This window comes from Balaenoptera acutorostrata, chromosome 10 (genome assembly GCF_949987535.1).
Source record: "Balaenoptera acutorostrata chromosome 10, mBalAcu1.1, whole genome shotgun sequence".
Lineage (NCBI taxonomy): Eukaryota > Metazoa > Chordata > Mammalia > Artiodactyla > Balaenopteridae > Balaenoptera > Balaenoptera acutorostrata.
In genome coordinates, this window is record NC_080073.1 from 3170675 (window position 1) to 3195921 (window position 25247).

General features: G+C 54.4%; 1 protein-coding gene across 1 annotated transcript in view; it reads right to left on the reverse strand.

The window, feature by feature from the left end:
• Nucleotides 1-1513: 1513 nt before the first annotated feature.
• WNT7A (Wnt family member 7A) overlaps nucleotides 1514-25247 on the reverse strand; it is a 67569-nt gene continuing 43835 nt past the window's right edge. Inside the window, exon 4 of the mRNA XM_057554042.1 lies at nucleotides 1514-3435. Coding sequence (XP_057410025.1) covers nucleotides 2956-3435 — 480 coding nt within the window. The 3' untranslated portion in view covers nucleotides 1514-2955. The remainder of the gene's footprint in view (nucleotides 3436-25247) is intronic.

The following is a 25247-nucleotide window of genomic DNA, read 5'->3' on the forward strand; positions in this document are numbered from 1 at the left end:
CATCTATCCATCTATCCATCCATCTACCCACCCATTCATCCATCTATCCATCTACCCATCCACCGACTCACCCACCTACCCACCCATCCATCTACCCATCCAGCAACCCATCCACTTACCCACCCATTAATTATCCATCCATCCATTCACGCACCCATTCATCCATCCATCCATCTACCCAACCACTGACCTACCCACCTACCCACCCATCCTTTATCCATCAAATTATCCATCCACCCATCAACTCATCCATCCATCCACCTATCCATTCATCCATCCACACATCCATCTACCCATCTACCAACCCACCCACTTACCCATCCATCCATTATCCAACCATCTATCTATCCACTTATCCATCCATGCTCTCATCCATGTATCCATCCATCCATCCATCCATCTACCATCCACTGACCCACGCACTTACCCACTCATGCATTACCCATCCATCTATCCAACCACCCATCCACTAACTCATCCATCCATCTACCTATCCATTCATCCATCAACCCATCCACTTGCCCACCCATTCATTATCCATCCATCCATCCACCCATCCATTCATCCACCCACCCATTCATCCACCCACCCATTCATCCACCCACCCATTCATCCATCCACTGACCCACACACCTACCTACCCATCCATAATCCATCCACTATCCATCCACTTACCCATCCACCATCTACTCACTCGTCCATCCATCCGTCTACCCACGCACCCATCCATCCATCTATCTACCCATCCACTGACTCATCCACTTACCCACCCATTCATTATCCATCCATTGACCCACACACCTACCCACCCATCCATTATCCATCCACTCACTCATCTGTCCACTCATCCATCCACTCACTCATCCATCCATCCATCCGTCCGTCCGTCCATCCGTCCATCCGTCCATCCATCCATCCATCCATCCATCCACCGACCCACCCGTCATTATCCATCCATCCATCCACTCACTCATTCATCCATCCACTCATCCCTTTACATGCCTACCCATCCTGACATCCATGTAAAGAAGGAAAAAATGGTCCAAGGCAAGTAGTCAACCAACTGTCCAGCCATTTTATTTGTCCATGCTGTGATCCAGGCCCAGTGCTAACATTGGGGAGTCCAACACAGCTTAGACACTGAGGGGCTCCCAGTGTGTGGGGCCATGGGGCTGTGGTCTCAGGTATCTGAGTTTCATCAGTGTCTATGGGCACGTAGTTCAGAGGTGCCATCTCTTGGTGGCTCAACACAATCACCAGAGGTCCCCGCTGTCTGTTCACACCACAAGCCCTCAACCGCAAGCAGAGACAACCCGGGACCAGCAGATGCACGGGCACACAGCAACCTCAATCTCCCAGGCACATGGAGAGAGATACACAGGTAGCTGTGTACATGCAGGAGCACGCAAGACGTACACACATCAGCACCCGGGAGGTGCTCGAGGGTGCCGTCACGTGGCAACCCCGAGGATCCTTAAAGTCTCTCTCTCACACACACACGCGCGCGCACGCGCACACACACACACACACACACACACACACACACACACACACAGGGAAATGCAAACGGACACACATTAGGACACCACACCCTCCTGGAGGAGAGCTTTCCAGATTGAGAGGCACTGGATGTAGTTGGACCCAGTGTAGAGAGGCCTCATCCACACCTCTCTCTGCCCTGGAACCGTGACACCAACCACCCATCCACTAACTCACTGCTGCTCGAGGGACCCCTCACCCCAGCTCTGCTGCCCCATAACTGAGGATACACGGCAAAGGCAGGGCATCCTGGTGAGGAGCTGGCTTCTGCTGAGTGACGATGACCTGTCCCTGTGGTGGTCACGTGATACCGAGGGCAGGAGCCTGCCGCTACATGGCTCAACTCGAGGCCACCGCTCAGGGGCCCTGCTCGAAAGGCCTGAGCTCAACAGGCTGTGGCCAGGGGCCTGCTTCCTTCCTGGGGGTACCGATGACACTGCAGCCCAGGCATCTGGGGCCGCTTCTGCCCACGTGGCCAACAGAACTTGAGAACCCGGCCATGTGAGGGTCCCCGTGGGGCTGACCCCACACCCAGGCCTCGCCCCCCTCACCCCAAAGCGAGTACTGGAATTAAGAAGAAGCACAAGCCGTGGAATGATACAGGCAGACTCAATATAAATAAAATATTCATATAAAAATAGTCTCTTACAAAATATTCTCTCTTATCCAGTGGCTCACTTTCCAAAAGATGGAAACTGCTGGGAGTTTTAGTATTACCTTTCCTCTCTCTATATATTCCAAACTGGACTTTTCTAATGGTGACGTTTGAGCTGGGGAGGACTACAGGATGGGAAACGTATCCTGGAAAACGTCTCCATTTCTGGACCAGCTTAAATCTCTGGAGAATTAGCAGCAAACAGCAAAAAAATATGTGTGTGTGTATATGTCTACATAGGTATACAGGATGTCTGCCCTTGCACTTAAACATCTAGTGCGGCAAGGGGGTACTTGCGAAATCAACTAGTAGAAGTATCTGCAGAAAGAATCATTATGTACAGTTCTACTCAGCTCCTTGTCCTAGCGACAGAATTATCCCACAGGAAAGCAAGCGGTCCACTTTGATTGCAGAAACGGATCCCGACGAGGTGGAAGGGTTCTTTTTAATTAAATAAATTAATATTATTTTTTATCAGAATAAATTGTTAAATATTGCTCTCTTGAGGCCCCGGAGTCCAGAGTTCCTGGTGCGAAGGCTCTGCTCCGGCCGAGGAGGCCCCAGGCGGCGTCTGGGGCCGAGGGAGCGGCGCTGGGTGTGGCGTGGACAACTCGGGGCCTTGGAGGGGTCCCCCGCAGGGGACCCCACAGCAGACAAGACAAGCTCAGCGCGGCTGCAGAGGTCTGGGCCGTGCCCGCGGCGTGGAGAGCGTCCGGTCCTCGCCGCCCCGCGTGCGGCCCGTGGGGCCGCCGCCCCGCCGCTCACTTGCACGTGTAGACCTCGGTGCGCTCGCTGCACGTGTTGCACTTGACGTAGCAGCACCAGTGGAACTTGCAGTTGCACTGCCACACGCGGGCGTACTGGTGGGTGTTGTAGCCGCGGCCGCAGCACATGAGGTCGCAGCCGCTGGCCTGGGGGGCCGTCTTGTTGCAGGCACGGCCCTGCGTGCCCACGCTGCCCGTCACCGGGTCCTCCTCGCAGTAGTTGGGCGACTTCTCGATGTACACCAGGTCGGTGTCCATGGGCTTGCGGTAGGACAGCGGCTTCTTGATCTTCAGGAAGGTGGGCCGCTTGTTGCGGCTGGCGCGCACGGGCTCCACGTGAACAGCCTCGTTGTACTTGTCCTTGAGCACGTAGCCCAGCTCGCGGAACTGCGGCAGCGTCGTCCAGCAGGTCTTGGTGGTGCATGAGCCCGACACGCCGTGGCACTTACACTCCAGCTTCATGTTCTCCTCCAGGATCTGCGGGGGTGGCAGGGAGAGTACAGCGCGTTACTGCGTGGCCGGCCGAATGGGGCCCCTGGCCCGCCCGCCCCCTGCCCCGCCTGGCTGGGTTTGGCGTGTGTTTTTCTTTCTGGTGCAGGAAACTGAGACCTGGATTCGAACCGCTCTCACCTGCAGCCTGTGTGCTGTGCCTTCCCCAGGACTCGCCTCCCCTCCCTGCCAGCCCACCCTGAGTGGCCCTCATGCCGGCGCGTAGATCAGTTCAGGCCAGTCCAGACCACACATAGGTTCTCTCGGGGCTGCACAGGCTTAAAATCATTTTTGAACCAACATTTAAAAACCAGGAGACTTTCAAAGACAGACTGCCAGGTTTGTTGGCAAACAGAAAGGGCATCTGGCAACTCTGGAGTGATACTCAAATTATTTCATAACCAGTGCAGCTGGGCACTGACCTGCTGGCCACAGAGGCCAGCACGGCAGTCCTGCTGCTTCTGGCCCTCCTCAGCCAGCGTCATCGCATGGCATGATACCTGGAGTTTTATCAGCACCTGCCTCCCTCACGGGTCGGCATCCCTCAACTCGCCACAGTCCTTACCACTCCCTATCGCTTCCCTGACCGCCAGCTATGCTTTTTCAGAAGTCATCTGCTTTGATCACTTGTGACAGCTGCCAGGCCCTATGGACATCTGAGTCTGGGAACCCTGACTCTGATTTCACCTTCCCTGACTCCCAGCCTGGATGATGTTTTCCTTCCTCTAAGTTCCCAGCACCTCTCAGGCATCATCACAGCATGAGGGCCAGCATTGTACAGGGAGTGAAAAGCAGAGATGTGGACCCTGGGTTTAAATCCCAGATCTAACATGAACCTGCTGTGTGCCCTCAGGCAACTTGCTTCAGCAGAGCTGCAGTTTCCCCACGTGCAGAACGGGGAGGATGATAGTACTTCATTATAATCATACAATGAGATGCTGGACAGAAATGAGGATGAACTTCTAATACCCATAAGAAGCTCCGATGTCTAAGATGTAATGTTGCATGAGAGAAGTTGGAAGCAAAAGAGAACATACTGTGTGATTCCACTGATAGGAAGTTCAAGGACAGGCAAAGCTAATGACTGGTTTTCACTTAATCTTTATTTACATGTATAGGCAGTGGGCCAGAGATGGTCCACGTGCTGGATTTTGCTGGCCCCTGCTTTGGAATATCCCAGCAATAAAAGAAGACACCATTTACCAAACCCCCCATAGTACAAAATATTTATATTGCTTTCAGGTTTGTTTTTTTTTTTTTTCCAATTTTTCTCTTCCCTCCTTTCTTTCTGTTTTTTTAAAAACTATATGTAATGTGTAAGGTGGCACTTTTGGAACTAAAGCTTCTCCTACTTCCTCCTCATCTTCAGCCTGATTTCACCCTAATGGACACTTGCTGTTGTGTGCCAGGCACTGGGATGGGGATGTATTAGTGAACATGGTTTCTGGGTCATTTTCCTGGTTCTTCATCCAGACTGCCAAATTGCCTTTGCCTGTTACATAGTGAAAGAATAAGTGAATGAGTGAGTAAATGACTAGACATCTATTTGTCACCTGTGCACACCACACACTGGGTCCATGCTTTTATACGTGGCGTCTCATTTAACTCCATGGAGTTAGTGTGACTCCAATCAAGGCAAAAACCGAGGCTCGGCTAACTCCTAGAGCTGGTCTATGAGGTGTTCGGGAACGAGGGTCTTACTGCCAAGGGGTGCGAATCAAGTGCTTGATGGCTGCTTACTTGCTGTGTGACCTTGAGATTGTCACACCCCCTCTCTGGGCCTCAGCTGCCTTCAGTGAACACGGAGTGAAGGCAATTCCATCTTTTCTGACAAAAGTTAGAGGGCTGGAACAAAATCAGATATCCCCAAAATAGCCATTAGTTCTGCCTGTGGGTCTGGGCCTATGCTGGTGCTGGGGACACAGAGGTGACAAGATAAGATTCCCATCTCCAAGGATGGGCCCATGTCCAGGGTCCTCCCAACCCTAGATGCTCAGCTTCCAGGAGGAGGTGACCAGTGCTGGTCAGTATACTCAACAGAAGGGTAGACCACAGTGTCTGCACTCAAACAAGCCAGCGAGGCCGGGGCATCCAGAGTGTTCGGGGACAGGGATGGATTCTGGTCGGCTGAATGTCTGGTTCCAGGACACCTAGAGCGACAGAGCACGTACTGTCCTGCAACCTCCGCACACGTGCAGCTGGTGGTGGGTGAGCAGCCCCCAAATCACACAGATGTCCCTTTTGGTCATCAGTGAGGAGATAGTTCCCAAATGTCACCTTTCCGTGTTGGCCTAGAAAGCGTGGGGAAGAGCGAGATGCAGAGGTGTGGTGTGTGCTGGGGGCAGAGTTGGGCAGGCGTTTCTGAGGCCTCCCGGCCTGGCTGGTAGATCTTAGCGCGTCAGAGACTCCAACGCGGATGCCTGGAGGCAGGGGGCATTGAGAACAGATTCTGACACTGAGTGTGGGTGAGGCCACAGAGCACCTGGAAAGCTGAGACGCACAGAGCTGTGACTCGGAAGTGTCCCTTCCGAGATGTATGCCCTAGAGGATCATATGCTTGTGTGCACAGGAAACAGGTCCAAGGGTGTTCAGAGCGTCAGCGTTCATTGTGGCTCCAACCTGGGCGTGATCTGACGTCCGTCCACAGTAAAATGGACAAGTGAGGGGTGTGGGCTCGACGGGACGTGCGAGGGCAGTGACCATGACCGGCCACGGTGGCAGAGGTCAACCTCAGAAATACAGTGGGGAGGGAAAGAGGCAATCGTGGACGATTTCCACAGAACGATTTCATGTGTATCAAGTTCAAAGGCGGCAAAACTGGACTGTGTTGTTTAGGGGCACATACAGAGGCGGTGAGTGCAATGGAGAGTAAAGAAATGAGGGTCATAAATATCAAGGCAGTGGTTGTCCGTCGGGTAGGAGGTGAGGGGCTGTGGTGGGTGAGGATCACCCAGGGGGCTCCTGGGGTCCTGGCAATATTCTGTTCCTTGATATGAGTGCTTTATAATTATTTTTTTAAATCCAAATGGATGATCTGAGCGCTTTTTTGCATGTAAGCTATACTTGCAATTTATAAAAATGCAGTGGGTACAGTAGCCCATGAGCACATGAAAAGATGCTCAACATCATTAGCTCCAGGGAAATGCAAATCGGCACCACAATGAGACACCAGTTCACACCCACTGGGATGGCTACAAGAGGAAATACAGGTAGAACAGTTGTTAGCGAGGATGTGGAGAAAAGGGAAAGAACCCTCAAACACTGCTGGTGGGAATGTGAAATGGTGCAGCCCCTGTGGAAGTGGCCTGGCAGTTCCTCAAAGTGTTAAACCTACAGTTACCAAATGACCCAGGATTATGGTCGCAATGTCTGGGTCTCCCCCTCCCCACCCCTCAACTCATACATTGAAATCCTAACCCCCAAAGTGATGGTATTTGGTGGGGCCTTTGGGAGGTTCTTAAATCACAAGGGTGAAGCCCTCATGAATGGGATTAGTGCCTCATAAAAGAGGCTCCAGAGAGACCCCAGCCCCTTCCAACTCGTGAGGACCAAGTGAGAAGGCCCCAGTTATGAACCAGGAAGTGGGTCCTCATCAGGACTCAACCCTCATCTCAGGCTCCCAGCCTCCAGAACTGGGAGAAATCAATTTCTGTTGTTTCTCTGCCACCCAGTCTGGGGCATTTTGTTGTAGCCACTCGGGCACACTAAGACACCCAGCAGTTCCACTCCTGGCCATATACCCAGGGGAAATGAAAACACACATCCACATAAAAAACTGATAAAACAAAGTTTATAGCAGCATTCTTTAAAAGAGCCCCAAAGTGGAAACAACCCAAATGACCACTGATGAACAGATCAATGAAGTCCATCCATTTAGCAGAATATTATTCAGCCATAAAAAGGGATGAAGTGCCGACACCTGCTACACCATGGATGGACCTTGAAAACATGCTGCTCAGGGAAAGAAGCCAGACACACAAGACCACGTATTGTATAACTGCATTTATAGGCAATGTCCAGAAGAGGCAAATCTGTGGAGACAGAAGGTAGACTAGTGGGCTGGGAGGAGGTTGGAGAAATGGGGAGAGATGGCTGAAGAGGGTGTAGGTCTCTTTTTGAGGTAAATTGATTGTGGTGATGGTTGCGCATATCTGTGACTATATTAGTGTTGAACTGTACACTTTGAGTGAGGGCATGGTACAGTATATGAATTAGACTAATTAAGTTGGCTTTTTTAAAAAAAGTCCCTGGTAGGATGTCGTGAAGAAGCGTTGGGTTGTATTTGTGCGTCTGTGATGCTGAATGTGTCCTCGGTGGTGGCCCCTGGGTAACGAGCCCCAGAGCCAGGGCCAGGTGCCCGAGCTGGGCAGGCAGCTGCCTTCCTCTTCCTCTGTGGCCACCCATGACCTGAGGCCGTGGTGGCATTTGTGTGGGCCCCTAATCAGACGACACGCAGCCCCTTAACGCTGCAAACTCTGCATTTTGAGAGCCTCAGTGATCGCATTATGTCCGCGTTAAGCTGGGCATAATCACAGCCGCCCTGGCCAGGGCTGGTCACGCAGACGGGCACCGAGCCCTTTGCCCAAAGCAGGGGACAACAGCAGAGGAGGTGTGTGGGACAAAGCCACGCTGTGCTCCCACCGTGAGGCCAGCCTGGCTCCCAGCTTCCAAGCTGCCCAGGGGGACTTCCGGGGCACCCCCCTTACACTTGAAGAGCTTGGGTTGTGATTCTGTGTCAGGCGGTTGAGGGTTTGCAGGTTCTGAGAGGACACGGCTCCGTGCACCTTCCCAGGTGCCGGGCACATGGCGGGTGCTCTCAGGAAATGCCCAGAGAGAAATCAGCAATGGAGTGCCTTCAAACCCTGGCACAACTGATACCTCCAGCCCAAGCATCCAGCCTGAATGTCCAGGGTCCTGGAAGCCCTGCCTGGCTGAGCAGCGGCCCTGCATTGCCGGATGGAGGGCAAGTCGGAGGACCTGGGGAGGGGCTGCGCGGGGAGAGGGGCAATGGGGGGCTTGGAGCCGCTGGTGTGGACCGATGTCAGTGGTTGCACCGGTGGGTCCTGGCTTAAAGACTGGGCACCTGGGACTGCTCGGGCGCTGCTGTTTCACCATCCTTGATGCAAAGGAGCCTCAGTGCAAAAGGAAAGCCAATGAGAAAACAGATGGTGAGGCCGGGAGCCGGCATCTGGCCTCGGTACACACCCAGTTCTCCTTCCGCCTCTCGCCTCCATCTGTCGCTGCTGGTTGGTCACGGCAGGGCAGGGAACTGGCCTCCACAGGAGCCAGGGACACGCCGAGCACCTCCTGTGTGCCAGCACCGTGCAAGGACTGCGGTCTCGGTAAAGTTAAGGCCACGAAGCTGCCGCCCGTGTAAAGAAGACACGCTGCGGGGAGAGGGGAGCAGGCGGCCACTTCAGATAACAGAGTAAGTGAGAATAAGGAGAAGGTGGGACAGGATCTGGGCTGGAGAGCGCGGGAGGAGGCAGGGGCAGCTACGCGACACTGACGGGAGGGGGACACCCGAGCGGAGGGCAGCACAGACCTGTTCCCTCGTTTCCTCTCCACTTGAAAGACGGACTGAGGCAGGGCCAAGGGCCTGAGGGCAAAGGGCCCGAGGCTTCTGCACAGTAGGGCCAAGGCCTTGCGGTGGCCGGGCTACAGTGCAGGTACCCAGGTGGCACAGGTAGGGGGGCCCATCCCAGAGGCTCTACCAACCATGTTAAGGAGGTACGATTTTTTTATTATTCAGTGTTTTTTTATTGAACTTGTTTTTAGTTTTACATTTACGGAAAAATTGTGAAAATAGTACAGAGGATTCCCATGCATCCTGTATGCGGTTTTGCCTATGACTAACATCTGACATTAGTGTGGTAAATTAATTAATTAGCTAATATTAATTTATTATTATGAACTGAAGTCCATACTTTATTCAGATTCCCTTGGTTGATACCTTATGTCCCCTTTCTGTTCCGGGATCCCATCCAGGCCACCACATGGCATTTAGTCATCCTGTCTCCTTGGGCCAGGAGATGGGATTTTAGTGTGTGTGTGTGTGTGTGTGTGTGTGTGTGTGTGTGTGTGTGTGTGTGTGTGTGTGTGTGTGTGTGTGTGTGTGTGTGTGTGTGTGTGTGTGTGTGTGTGTGTGTGTGTGTGTAGGGTAATATAGGAAAGCTCTCTACCTTCTCCTCAATTTTGCTGTGAACCTAAAACTTTTCTGAAAAAATAGTCATTTAAAAAAAAAATCCTAAGAGAGGAGGGAGTTTTTCTGGAGTCAAGATTTGGCTGTTTCTGCAGCTGCCCGGCTGGATGTCCTCGCTGGGCCTGGGTTTCCCCATTTTGAACTCAAGGGTTTGAACTAAATGATTTCCGAGGCTGCTTCTGACTCTCTCCGAGAATCCTGACCTCGTATCCACACTGCTTTTTAACCCAGACAAAGCGTTTTCAGAGCTCTGATGGCATCTGGTAGTCTGACACCTGCTGAGAGATGGGCATATCCATCCCATTTCACAGGTGAGGAAACTGAGTCTCAGAGAAAGGAAGGGACTTACTTAAGACCACAGAGCGGGCTGGATCTCCTCCATACGTCTCTCCAGAGCACTCCCCACCCTTCCCCAGGAGGCTGGACCAGAGGGTGGCACCCCTGAGCTTGATCTAGTTCCCTGACGGTTATCGGTGAGTGGCCTGGCCCAGGGCACACCGGCCGAATGCAGCCGCGCCCCTTCCAGGTGGGTCTGGCCAGTGGAAGGCGCTGGCGGGAGCCCTGAGGGCAGAGCAGAGTCCTGGTTGGTATTCCTCCCTGCTGGCCCGCAGGGTGGCTGCGTTCCTCTAGCAGAGGTCACGGCTCCCACATGCTCTCTGTGAGTCCCCCTGGGTTCTAGCAGCCCGACCTCCCTAAGGAGTAACGGGACCCCTGGTACCAGCCCCAGGGTGCTGCACCATCCCCCTTGGTTCCTTTAACTTTGTCCTTTGTTTTATTAGCAACCTCTCCTTTACAAAACAGCTTGGTTGCAATATAATTCACATACCATACGATTCACTGTCCTAAAGTACACGATTCAGTGGTTTTTAGTATATGCAGAGCTGTGCAACCATCACCACTAAGTGTAGAACATTTTCATCACCCCAAAAGAAACCCCATGCCCATCAGTAGTCGCTCCTGTTTCTCCCTTCCTCTCAGTCCCTGGCAACCACTAATCTACTTCCTGTCTTTAGAGATTTGCCTGTTCTAGACGTTTCATATAAATGGACTCATACAATATGTGGCCTATTGTGTGTCCAGTTTCCTTCACTCAGCATCATGCTTTCAAAGCTCATCCATGGTGTAGCAGGTGTCAGCACTTCATTCCTTTTTATGGCTGAATAATATTCCATTGTAGGGGTATGCTGCACTCTATCCACCCATTCATCAGTTGTTGGCCTGCAGTCTCTGTTTAAAACTCTCCCGAATTTCCTAGTCTGAATGTGCCCGTTGCGTGGGCCCTGACCCCGGCGCTGCACACCATTCCTCGTGGCAGAGCCAAGCACGAGCCCACCCCGGGACTCCCAGCCTGTCCTCTTTCCCCTTCGTCCACCTCTGGGCTCTGCACCTGCCGGCCCTTATCTGGAAGGCCAATCTTTACTGCCATTATAGAGGCTCAACCCAACAATTCCACCACAGAATATGTACCCTCCGGGGAGGCTCATGCATGTGTAAAATGACAGCCTCAGAGAGGCATTATCTGAAATATCAAAAGGCCGAAAGGATCTAAAGGTCCACCAATGGGGACTGGTTCTACAAATCATGGTGCACCGATAAACTGGAATGTCCTGCAGCTGCCAGAGAGAATGAGGCGGCCCTGTACTTTCTAGTGAGGTACATGGTGGAGGGAACAGAGGTGCAGGAAAGTATGCAGAGCAGGAGCTGTTTGTACGAGACAGAAAAGACCTGTGCGTGCGTGTTCCTAAGAACACAGAAAAACATCCCTGGAGGAATACGTGAGACACCGGCAGGAGTAGCTGCCTCCGGGGAGGATGCCAGGTATCAGGGGCCTTACTTTTCATAGGATTGTTCTTTGTACCATTTGAATATTCTACGCTGTCAGAAAAAAAGTCACCTCCTCCACAAAGCCTTCCCTGATTGCCAGGTTAGTCGTTGAATCCCTCATGGTTTCCATAACTGTCCTGGGCTGTTGGGTAATTTTCACTTTGTTCCTGTAATGACTATCTACCTGTTAGCTTCCCCCATCAGGCCAGCAGCTCTCTGTGGTGGACATGGAGATATACCACCCAAACCCCCTTCAAGGGAGGTCTTGCTTCACAGCTACATGTAGAAATGTGCTGGTGAACAGGCTCTCAAAAAAAAAAAAAAAAAAAAGCCCTGTTTTGTAGTGTTTGCCAATTCCTGTGGGATAAATGCTCCCACCATGGCCAATTTTAAGCTACCGGTGGTTTCCCAATCAGCTTGCAAATCTCTAATATTTAATACTGGGTCTTGCGAGTGATAAGCCCCGGCACCAGCACACCACGGGACAGGGCAGCCTCCAGCTGTCAGATCCTGCAGGGTCTGTCCCAGCTCCAGATCCCTGCAGCCCTCCCGGCAGCCCGGGACAGAGAGAGGTGGGGGTCCCAAGGTCCGGCCACTCCCACCGCGGCTCCAGAGCTCCCACCGCGGCTTTGCAGGCCAGCATCACAGCTGCACTTCTGCTCTGTCCTGCTCCGTCCTGCTCCTCCCGCCCTCTTCACTGACCCCTAATAAACAGCTTAGACCGAACTCCATCTCAGCCTCTCCTCCTGGAGAACCCTACCTGTGACACTCCTGGGGGGCTGGGGCCAGGACATTCCCCTCCACCTCCTAGCCTCGGGCACAGGGCCTGGCGTGGAACAGGTGCCGGCCAGCTGCGAGGGGAAAGAAGGACCTACTGTGTGTCTGCTCTGATGTGGATTCATTCAGTCGCTCACTCATTTTGCATTGAGCACCTACTGTGTGCTGCTGGCATCACTCCTGCTGTGGAGGCCCTGGGAGGGCCATGATACAAGCAGATGCTGCCCCTGCCTTCTCTGAGCCTGCAGACCCACACCAGAAGCAGCCATGGAATTAATGCTCCCCCCAAATCTAATTACAAGTTGGTGAGTGCTGTGAAGGAGTGACACACAGAGCAAAGAAAACTTGACCCAGGGGGAGCTGCGCTGTTTGCAGCAAGGGCCAGATACCAGGAAGGACACGTTAGAATCAGCCAAACTCAAGACCATACAATGGAGAAAAGACAGTCTCTTCAATAAACGGTGCTGGGAAAACTGGACGGCTACATGTGAAAGAATGAAATTAGAACACTCTTTAACACCATGCACAAAAGTAAACTCACAATGGATTAAAGATGTAAATGTAAGACTGGATACTATAAAACTCTTAGAGGAAAACATAGGCAGAACACTCTAGGACATAAATCCCAGCAAGATCCTTTTTGACCCACCTTCTAGAGAAATGGAAATAAAAACAAAAATAAACAAATGGGACCTAATTAAACTCAAAAGCTCTTGCACAGCAAAGGAAACCATAAACAAGACGAAAAGACAACCCACAGAATGGAAGAAAATATTTGCAAACGATGTGACCGACAATGGATTAATCTCCAAAATTTATAAACAGCTTATGCGGCTCAATATCAAAAAAAAAACCTAATCGGGCTTCCCTGGTGGCGCAGTGGTTGAGAATCTGCCTGCCAATGCAGGGGACACGGGTTCGAGCCCTGGTCTGGGAAGATCCCACATGCCGCGGGGCAACTAGGCCCGTGAGCCACAACTACTGAGCCTGCGCGACTGGAGCCTGTGCTCCGCAACAAGAGAGGCCGCAATAGTGAGAGGCCCGCGCACCGCGATGAAGAGTGGCCGCCACTTGCTGCAACTAGAGAAAGCCCTCGCACAGAAACGAAGACCCAACACAGCCATAAATAAATAAATAAATAAATAAATAAAATTTAAAAAAAAAAAAAAAAACCTAATCAAAAAATGGGCAGAAGACCTAAATAGACATTTCACCAAAGAAGACATACAGATGGCCAAGAAGCACATGAAAAGATGCTCAACATCACTAATTATTAGAGAAATGCAAATCAAAACTCCAGTGAGTTATCACCTCACACCAGTCAGAATGGGCATCATTAAAAAGTCTACAAACAAATGCTGGAGAGGGGGTGGAGAAAAGGGAACCCTCTTGCACTGTTAGTGGGAATGTAAACTGGTGTAGCCGGTATGGAGAACAGTATGGAGGTTCCTTAAAAAACTAAAAATAGACCTACCACATGATCCAGCAGTTCCGCTCCTGGGCATATATCCGTAGAAAAACATGGTTCGAAAGGATACATGCACCCCAAAGTTCACAGCAACACTATTTACAATAGCCAAGACCTGGAAGCAACCTAAATGCCCATCGACAGATGAATGGATAAACAAGATGTGGTACGTATATACGATGGAATATTAGCCATAAAAAAGAATGAAATAATGCCATTTGCAGCAACATGGATGGACCTGGAGATTATCATACTAAGTGAAATAAGTCAGACAAAGACAAATATCATATGATATCACTTATATCTGGAATCTAAAATGATACAAATGAACTTACAAAACAGCAACAGACTCACAGATTAGAGAATGAATTTATGGTTACCAGGGGGTAAGGCAGTGGGGAAGGATAGATTGGGATTTTGGGATTGACATGTACACACTGCTATATTTAAAATAGATAATCAACAAGGACCTACTGTACAGCACAGGGAACTCTGCTCAATATTCTGTAATAACGTAAATGGGAAAAGAATTTGAAAAAGAACAGATACATGTATATGTATAACTGAATCACTTTGCTGTACACCTGAAACTAACACAACATTGTTAATCAACTATACTCCAATATAAAATAAAAAATTTTTTTTAAATTCGAACTTGGAGTAATATTTTTAAAAAAATTTCTATGGAACCTGAGGAAAGTGAATAAACGTAAAAATATAAAGGAAAAGAAACTAAAATCTTTCTAAATAAATACCTGACATTAAAAAAATAAAATAAAATAGATAACCAACAAGGACCTACTGTATAGCACAGGGAACTCTGCTCAATATTCTGTAATAACCTAAGTGGGAAGAGAGTTTGAAAAAGGATACATGTACATGTATACGTATAACTGAACCACTTTGCTGAAACTAATGCAACATTATTAATCAACTATACTCCAGTATAAAATAAAAATTAAAAAAAAAAGAAAGAACCAGCCAAACTTGGGATGGGGCAACGGCAATTCAAACCAGGAAAGAGCACACGCCAAGGCCCAGAGGCGGGAGGGATGCAGCCCGACCCCGAGAGGAACGGAGGAGACACGGCTGGGGCCGCGTGAAAAGAAATGGAGCAGGGAGGCGGCGGGGCTGGATGCTCAGGGCAGGGATGCACCTGGAGTACCTGTGAGCCAAGGGGCTTTCGTGCAGGGAGTGATGAGGTCTGACTGACACTTCGAAAGATCATGCCAAAGAGAGTGGAAATGAGGTCAGAGAGTCAGAGTGGCAGGATGGAGATCCAGAGGGAATGTCCCCATCACCCAGGCCAGAGATGATGGCAGCTCCGACGAAGAGGGTGCAGTGGAGGGAAGAGAAGGCAGTACTCGGTGGGGGAGGATTGTGGGGCCCAGGGGTGACTCATGGGCCTCTGATGGACACGGAGGCCGTGCACTGAGACAAGGGACCGGAGGAGGGGCCAGGCTTGGGGAAGGGCATGTGTTGAGGGTGTGAGGAGAAAATTTGGGGCACAGTGAGTGGCCAGGAAGAGGGGCCTCTTGGGGAGCGGAAGGGTCTTTTGGTGCCACTGAAATCTGGCCCCAGCCAGCTTGGGTGTCCACAGTGGATAATCCCAGTCAGGATTCAGTCACTTCCAAAGACTAAATAAAACGTGTGGTTGAAAACAGCCAAAAGCAGGACGAACACCTATAATTTTTGGTATTAAAAAAACAAGATTGCAGAAGCACAAGATAGGAGAGACTGAGAAAGATGGAAAGCTTTAGCTGACCACCAGAGCACTATGAACTAAGAGGCTGCTAAAACGCCAACCATCTGAAGCCGTATTAACAGAGGCCTGGCGCTCACAATTCGAGAGGAGATGGTCTTGCTCTATCATTTTCAGAACTGGGCTACGCCCCAGCAGATGGACAGAACCAGAGTGCACGTGGAGAGGAAGGGGCTGGAGAGCCCAGGCTAAAGGAGCTGGAGCTGCCCCGCCTAGAGAAGGCAGTTTCTGGGGTCCTGGTCACCGCCCCATACATTCTGCAGGCCTGTCCTGGGGCAGGGTGAATGGGAGGGACTGGGTGTCTGTCCCGAGGACAGGACTGGGACCCCAGCTGGAGGGGAGTCATAGGCAACAGATCCCAGCTCAGTGAGATGCCAGCCATCCCCACTAGGCTGACCAGCACTGGAGGGGCCGCCGGGGGGTGGGGGGGTGAGCACCTGTCCTGGGAGGGTGTGGGGTCTGCAGTGGGGATTCCTGAACCAGGTGGGGCAGGGCTGCTCTCACCCTGCTTCTCCGTCCCCCAGCCCAGCCCCAAACCTGTCTGGAGCAGTAGGAAGGATTTTCTGCACCGCTGGAGGGAAGAAAATCAATCTCCTTCTGACAGGTCCCCCAGGAAGTGCCAACAATGTACCAGGTGCTGCCCAGAGCCCAGAATTACCAGGGCGGGGCTCCCAGGCCTGGGAGAGGCCTCCGGAGAAACTTGGCTCCAGAAAGATTCCTGATTCATTACACCCAACAGATACCATCAAGGTTGGCCTCCCGGGCTGTCCAAACTCTCGGGGCTGCCCAGACGATCTAGGGGTGAACTTCCTGGAGGAGGAGGGGTTCTCGGGGGAGGGAGGTCAGACAGTGACCTCTGGCTCCCACACGTCCCCGCCACACGGCGCTCCTGGGACCAGGAGCCTCTGTCACCCGCCAGAGCATTCTGAAAGGCCTCTTGAGTATTAAAGCCAAAGCGGTCTGCCAGTGTTGAATTCCACTGCCCCCCTTCACCTCCCCACCAAACTGCAGTCCCCAGGAAAAACACAGCCCAGGAGGATTTCCCCACCTCGGGGCAACCGGTCCTCCTACCTGCCCTCCTCCAGGAACGCACCTCCATTCATCCCGGCATGGGCCGGGCCATCGCAGCCTTTCCAGGGCCCCGGCAAATGCCACCTCTTCCACCTCTTCCTCAGAGTGCCCTGCCCGCGCCCCGTCCAGCCCCAGCAGGACTCCTCCAGCACGGACCTCTCCCGACCTCTCCCACCCTGACACCCTTCTCTTTGTGCCTTGTTTTACAGCGAGTGCAGTGTGGCCTCCGAGCTCTGCAAACTCTGACTCCTCGGTGAGCCTTTCCCCAGCCGCGGACGCTAAAGCAGTCCCACGGGTCATCACTCCCAGATCCCACCAATCATCACCCCCAGATCTCACTGGTCATCACCACCAGTTCCCACCAGTCATCACTCCCAGTTCCCACCAATCATCACCATATCACTGGTCATCACCACCAGTTCCCACCAGTCATCACTCCCAGTTCCCACCAATCATCACTCCCAGATCTCACTGGTCATCACCCCCAGTTCCCACTGGTCATCACTCCCAGTTTCCACCAATCATCACTCCCAGATCTCACTGGTCATCACCCCCAGTTCCCACCGGTCCTCACCCCCAGATCCCACAGGTCATCACTCCCAGATCCCATGGGTCATCACCACCAGTTCCCACAGGTCATCACTCCCAGTTCCCACCGATCATCACTCCTAGAGCCCACGGGTCATCACCACCAGTTCCCACTGGTCCTCACCCCCAGAGCCCACGGGTCATCACCCCCAGAGCCCACGGGTCATCACCACCAGTTCCCACTGGTCCTCACCCCCAGATCCCACGGGTCATCACCCCCAGAGCCCACGGGTCATCACCACCAGTTCCCACAGGTCATCACTCCCAGTTCCCACCGATCATCACTCCCAGATCTCACTGGTCATCACCACCAGTTCCCACGGGTCATCACCCCCAGATCCCACCGGTCATCACCCCGAGAGCCCACCCATCATCACTCCCAGATCCCACAGGTCACCACCCCCAGAGCCCAAGGGTCATCACTTCCAGATCCCAGGGGTCATCACCCCCAGATCTCACGGGTCATCACCCCCAGATCCCACCGGTCATCACCCCCAGTTCCCACCGATCATCACTCCCAGATCTCACTGGTCATCACCACCAGTTCCCACAGGTCATCACTCCCAGTTCCCACCGATCATCACTCCCAGATCTCACTGGTCATCACCACCAGTTCCCACTGGTCCTCACCCCCAGAGCCCACGGGTCATCACCCCCAGTTCCCACAGGTCATCACTCCCAGATCCCACGGGTCATCACCCCCAGTTCCCACGGGTCACCACTCCCAGTTCCCACCCATCATCACTCCTAGAGCCCACGGGTCATCACCCCCGGATCCCACCGGTCATCACTTCCAGATCCCACTGGGCATCAATCCCAGTTCCCTCTGGTCATCACTCTCAGTTCCCTCTGGTCATTGCTAGGTATGGGCTGGTGACTCAGGCAAGTCAGGACCAATCAGAGTGAGTCCTGGGGATTCGGTGTGAAGAGAAGACGAGAGCTATTGGTAATTTCGTGCCAGAGGAACAGGATGGGATACAGAGGGCAGAGCCGTGGACAGCTATGGACAGGCATCTCGCAACCATGTGGGTCTAACTAAGAAAGCAGAGCTGAGAAATAGAGTATGAGGGGTGTGTGGACTTGGTTCCTGGGAGTATCATTTGTACCCTGGATCAAGCTGGCCCTGAATCCATTACCTCAGGACCATTTGGTTCCATGAACTAACGAATTTCCTTTGTTTTTAAGCTGGCTTGAGTTGGGTTTCTGTCCTTTATGGATTAAAATGTCCTAACTGTCCCAGAGGTCCTTTCGTCTGTGCAGTAAGATGTTTTACATAGACCCAATAGACAGTCCTTAGTTCATGGGTTTGAAGTCACAGCAGGAAGCAGATCTGAGGGCCTTGGGGAGGCCAGGCCCTGAAGGTGGAGGCTGCGGGTTAGCTGGGCATCTGCTGCTCTGTCCGTCTGACCCCCCACTGTTGGCCAGCCTGACTCTTCTGCAGGGAGAGGTCAGTTCTGGGCCGTGTGCACCCCAGCTGGTGAGCAGTGACCCAGGCAGTCAGAATCAGTCTCAACATGGCAGCACACTGTGACAAAAAGCAGCCTGAAGCAGGGGAGAAGGTACCAGTGTCAGAGCCAGGTAGCCCAAGAACGTGCTTCGAATCCCACCTCTGGCCACCACATGCTGGTGATGGCAGAAATAGCCAGAGGGAACAGGGCACACTCCCTGTCTGGCCCTCCACGGCCTAACCACAGCTTGCCTGCTGCTGACCACAGAGGCTGAAAACACAGGAAACTACCTGATAAAAAGAGAGACCTGAGAGAGCAACTTCTTGTTTTCCGTCTTTGTATGCTGTGGTGTGAAAGTGTGATTCTGGGAGCTTAGGCAGCCATCTTGTGACCCCGAGGCAAGAGAACCAGAGGGCAACAAGGTGACAATCTGCAGACGGAAGGATGGAAACAGCTTGGGCCTTGAAGAGATTGTTGAACGTCTGAAAGAAACTACATCCAGATTTTCATTTTGCAAGAAAAAGCCAGCTCCTATCAATCAATGAAGCCACATCTGGTTAAGCATTCTGTTACTTGGCACCCATGCATCTTCAGCGATCTGCTCCTTGTTGTAAAGTAGGAGCAGCTCTTTCCTCAGAGGAAATGGTGGGGATTAAGGAGAGAAGGGCTATCAGGGCCTGGTGTGGTGCGTCTCACACTACAGGCCCCTAACCCGTGAGTTCTCGTTTCCGCACAACGAATGCTGGGGATGCCGGGGTGAGCCTGGTGCGGTGCTGGAGGGGCAGGGGGCAGGGTTGTGGGGTGGAAGGAGCCGGCAGGCGCTGGTCCTGCTTCTGCCTCCACATTGCTGTGTGGCTGCGAGCAAACCCCTTTTCTTCTCTGGGCCCCGGTTTCCCCGCCTGTACAATGAAGGCGCCAGAGGGGGATTTCCAAGAGAGAAGACAGTGACACGGAGGGACAAGGAGGGCACATTCTCCCAGACGTTGCCGGGTGGGAGTCGACCTCTGGGTAGTGCGGTAGTGCAGAGACACGAGGGAGTGACCATCCCCCCGGGGCCACCGTGAGTGGCCAGTGGGCCCCCTGAGGCAGCTCGGCCCGTCGCCCTGCCTCCTGCCTCCTCCCACATTGCAGACGCCTGCCCTGTCGTAACCCGCACCCCCAGCTCCTGCGGCGCGTCTGCGCTGCTGCCACCTGCACAGGAGAGCCTCCACGGTCACCACCTCCTCCCTCACCCCATCTGCCCCACTCCCTGCGGCATCCTTTCCCGTCCGTGTTGCCGCTGTGCCTTCTCCCGCTCTCAGCTACCAGCCACCCTCCCCCAGCAGGAGACCCGGCTCCCGAACCTTCTCCAAACCCACTCCCACCCCGACCGGAGGCAGCCGGGCCACCTGGGAGGGGCGGCACCGTCGGGGAGAACAGAGAGCAGGGGGCACAGCTGCTGGGCGCCGAGGCCTCCTCCTCCGGGGCTGTGTGCTTTCCACAGAAGGCCCTGCCTGGCCTAGACTCGGGGGACGTGGGCAGGAGGATGGTCCCCGAGTCCTGCTGGTTTCCTCTTCCGGGGCTCCAGGCCCCAGCTGCCCGTGTTTCTCGTCTCCAAGCTGCACATGACCCAAACCACCTGCAACAACAGAGGCCAGCACCGCTCCTTCATCCTCTGTGTGTGACAGAAGGTGTCCCTCACTGTGCACGTGCTACGGCCGTACCCTGTGCTGGGCCCCTCATGCCACCTGCCTAAGGAGCCCCACAAGGGGGGGGCCGTGCTGGAGTCAAGGCTGAGGGCCTGGGTGTGCTGGGCACCTCTGCGCCCCCTCCTCCGGCCCTGGAGGCTCACCTGTGTACCCTGCGCCCACAGGCTCCCTGTCTCCAGCGTCTGGTCAGGCCCAGCCGGCAGTGGGGAGCAGGGAGTGGGGAGTCCTGCAAGAGACTGGACGGCAGGAGGAGAAAGAGGCAGGGACATCTCTTCCCCGGATCCCCTCTCTGTAGGGCCACGTGGTGGCCGTCACCCCGTTCCTCTACCTGGGGCCACGGCTCCCGCCAAGCGGCCCCTCTCCTCCAGTCTACAGCTCCCCCCTCTGCCCCGCAGGCCCCGGGCAGTACGAGCTCCCCACGGCCGCCAGCCCCAGGTGCTGCAGCACCCCTCTGAGGAGAGCCTGCATGCTACGTATGCCCTGTAAGTAACCCCTTCGTTCAAGTTCCTTCCGTGACCCCAACAGACCCCGGCTGGGACACCGGGTGAGCGCCACCCCTCCACCGGCCTCGGTCGTGTCTCCTTGTTCAACAGAACACATCCAGTGGCGACAGCATCAGGACCCAGTGACCAGAGGTGTGGTGCCCGGCCGGAGGAGCCCTCAGGAAGGGCAGCTGTGTTATTATGGTGGTTAGATTACTGACGGCGCCGCATGAACTCCCTGTGTTCCTCCTGGATAAGAGTAGGGACAGCTGCTCACACAGAGCCCCATGCTTGCTCCACGCCAAACTGCCCTGTGTCATAACTTCCTGTCTGCACACCCATCCCTCCCGCCAGGCTGTGAGCCCCACGAGGGCAGGAACCGTGCCCAACTCCAATAAAAGCCACTGACAGCATCAGCTGGCGTTCCAAGCCCTTAACAGACAGCAACTCGCTGAATCTGCACGGTAACCCTATGAGGCAGATTTATCCTCATCATCCCCATTCTACAGGTGAGGAAGCTGAGGCACCAGGGGCCACAGATGGGAAGTGCTGGGCTGGTATGTGAACCCGGGTAGTCTGGCTGTAGCACTACGGGGTGCAGCTGGACAGAAGGAAGGCGGGGGTGCCGGGATGGCGTTGCTCCCCCAGGCCACGGTCACAGGACTGGATAGTGCAGTGGACACCATGGTGCCCCCCCAGGTCCTCCTCCGGGACCATGCACTCGCTGCCTGGCTGCCCGGAGTGTCAGCCGCTGACACCCTCAGCCGCATCCCTCCTGGAATTGTCCTCCCGTCACGGGAGCTGCCTCACCCGCGGTCACGGCCCCGCGTCAGGGCGGCCCCAGCCGATGACTGATTGATGCTGGGGACAACTCTAAAGGGCCATTGCAGCTCAGAGCCACTCATGGGACCAGCTGAAGCCTCTGTAGCTGCTGCATCACAGCCCAGCTTCGCTCCCGCTTCCTGGGAAATGCCCTGCATGCAGGGGTCCGTTCCAAGGACGGTGACCTAAGACAACGTGGAAGCCAGCGGGCAGGCAGCCGTGGACACTGCCCTCACAAAACATACACAGGAGACCCCAGGCGTGAGCGCTGCCCTGGGAGGGGGGCTGCAGGCTGGGGGCCCAGAGCTGACACCACCACCCCTGCCCCTCCCGCTCCCCCCTCCTGCCCCTCTTCCTCCTCCACCTCCCCTCCTCCTGCACGTCCATCCATCATGAGCAGAAAGCTTCATTTCTTTCAGCTGCAGCTGTATTCCTCTGGGCAACTCACATGAAAGAGGGGAGAAGACAGCTTTTTTTTTTTTTTTTTTTTTTTTAGTAAACATTTGGAGTATTTTCTTCTTGGTCACATTCTTTGAGTCACATTGGATGCACCGACTTCAAGCAAGTATTCCTGTCTGCCTCGGGTGGGGATGGCAGGGTAGGCTGCGTTCCACAGAACAAGGCCGCTGGAATGCAGCTGGGTTAGCCCGACGGCACGGGAGGCGTGGACTCCGGCCAGGGCCTCAGGAAAAGGGGTGTCAACCCCATCCCGAGGGACAAGCTTCCTGGTTTAGATTGGGACCTCCTGTAAGGAGTGTTCGCCGGATTACGGCTGCTCAAACACTGTCTCTGGCTCCCAGTCATCCTGGGGTTGAAGCCCGGAGTCCGTGGCCTGGCTCTCAAGGCCTCCACGAACTGGCCTCTGCCAGCTGTGGGGTCTCGGAGGAACCGTTTCTCGGGGACCGACACCCCTCACCCCCAGACTTGTGTCTTTCTTGACGTGGCTCTCACAGTCACCACCCCCCACACAAGCTCACACACAGATTCCTGGATGGTGGAAGCCAGCAGGGGGGTCCCCGCGCTGCCCGCCAGGGCCCGGGCAGCCTCCGCCGCGCTCGCCTGTACCCGGGGCCAGCACGGCCCACTGTCGACGGGGAACACACAAGCCCCGCGGGCAACCCTGCCCCAGCCCAGCCCTGCCACCGCTCTGGCTGCTGCTCTCTCACCTGGGGGTGGCCTCGGACGGGGTCTGCCGCCCTAGAGTGTGGACTGTGGACTGAGTGAGGCAGTCAGGGACCCCAGCTATCGCCGGAGGAGCAGGGAGGCCAGCGGGAGTGGGTGGAGCCAACAAACACACGTTCCTCCCCACCTCTGACGCATCAGTGGATTGGCCTTGGCATTCATTCATTCATTCACTCACTAATTCATTTTTCTACCACATGTTAATTTAATCCCTGCCCTGGGCGGGCCTGAGGTTGGTGGCCAGGTGGCAGAAAGAGGCCAGGCCCCTGCTCTCCGGAAGCTTACGCTCTTGGGGGGTAAGGCGGCCATGCATCCAACTGTCACATGGGCACGAGGCCAATGCCAGCCTCCACCATCGGCGGCTCTGAAGGGAAGTGCGTACCTGCCCCTCCTGTGGTCCCAGTCCCCCAGCGGTCCCCCGCTCCACAGCCCAGCTGGAAAATGTTTCTAAGACAACGGAAGAATCTGAGTTAGGTGGGGTGTTACACAGCACTGAGGGATTGTTCACGTGGCTCCGAGTAATAGCGCTGCCACTGTTATGTTCTTAAAATCCTTATTGATTAGAAATACACAGTAGGTGAAATAACATCTTGTTGGATTCGCCCCATACCGTTCCAGTTTGTGGGAGCTTGGGGGTGGAGACTAGAACAATGCTGATGGCTGATGGCCAATGCTGGGGTTCTGTGCTGGGTCCGTGGGGTCCCGTACACTGTTCCCTCTCCACCTACACCCGGTGGTCCCGTACACGGTTCTAACTCCACCTACACCCGGTGGTCCCTCACACCGTTCTCTCTCCACCTACACCCCGTGGTCCCTCACACCGTCCCTCTCCACCTACACCCCGTGGTCCCTCACACTGTTCTCTCTCCACCTACACCCCGTGGTCCCTCACACCGTTCTCTCTCCACCTACACCCCGTGGTCCCTCACACCGTTCTCTCTCCACCTACACCCCGTGGTCCCGTACACCGTTCTCTCTCCACCTACACCCCGTGGTCCCTCACACCGTTCTCTCTCCACCTACACCCCGTGGTCCCGTACACCGTTCTCTCTCCACCTACACCCCGTGGTCCCGTACACCGTTCTCGCTCCACCTACACCCCGTGGTCCCTCACACTGTTCTCTCTCCACCTACACCCCGTGGTCCCTGCTACCTCTTTGGCCTCATCCCCTACACCTTTGTTCTCTCCACCCTAATCGCCATGGGCTCCTTGCTGCTCCTCCAACACACCAGGCATGCTCCTGCCTCAGGGCCTTTGCACAGCTCTCCCTCTACCTGGAACACTCTTCCCCACCCTCTCCATGGCTCCCGCCCTCATTTCCCAGGGGCCTTTGCTGAAATCTCACCTTTGCAGGGACTCTCCCTGACCCCCGCCCTGGTTCGTTTTGCTCCCCACGGGCATTAGTATCTGACATAGCACACATTTCTGCCTTCGGTTTCTCTTGTCTCCCACCAGAATGCCAACTGCCCAAGGGCAGGGACTCGGTTTGTCTGCTCCTGCCGTGGCCCCAGCACTCCGAGTGGTGTCCAGAGCACAGCCAGTGCTCAGTGAATACTTGCTGAGTGAATGGCTGAGAGCGGGAACAAAGGGGCCTGACTGGAATGAGGAGGTGAGGAAATAACCCCTGAGCTGAGACAGGACCTGAGGAGGGCCAGGCTGGACAGAAAGCAGGAAAGGGCAGGCCGGGCAGAGGGAACGGCATGGGTGAAGGGCAGTGCGGAAGGGAGCAGGGGGAGCCCAGAAATGGGAAGGAAGCCAGCCGTCAGGGTGGAGGGCCGACCCACCGCCGGACAGGACAGGGTACTTGGCACTGGAGAGGCTCCCTCAGGCAGCCACGTGGGGGACAGACCAGAGGCCTGAGCGGGTGCGGGAAGAAATAGGACAGTGGCTCAGCCAGGCAGAACCACAGATGGGGAGCAAGGAAGCACAGAAGCCGGAGGCCTGCTCGCTGCTTTCCAGGGGCAGCGCCCGCGAACCAGCTGACGGAAGCCGAGCCAGTGCCCACGGCACCTGCTGGGCTGCGGGGCTCCGGCCAGCCCCACGGGGATGCAGAGCCAGAGTACCCAGGGCGCAGGTCCTGCCTGCGTCTCTCCAGCCCCTCCTCCTCTCTTGACCCAGAGACATGGGCTTTTTCAGAGACAGCCCTGAAGAGGATGGACTTCAAGGGTGTGTGGTACTGACCACAGCGCAGTACAACTATCAGACCAGAAACACGCGTCCAGAAACACACAAAACTTGTCCATGCGTGTTCACAGCAGCACTATTCAAACAGCCAAAAGGCGAAACAACCCAAATGTCCATCAACGGATGAACAGAGAAACAAAATGTGGTCTATCCATACAGGGGAGTATTATTCAGCCATAAAAAGGAATGAAGTGCCAACACCTGCTACACCATGGATGGACCTTGAAAACATGATGCTCAGTGAAAGAAGCCAGACCCCTAAAGTCATATATTGTACAATTCTGTTTACACACGATGTCCA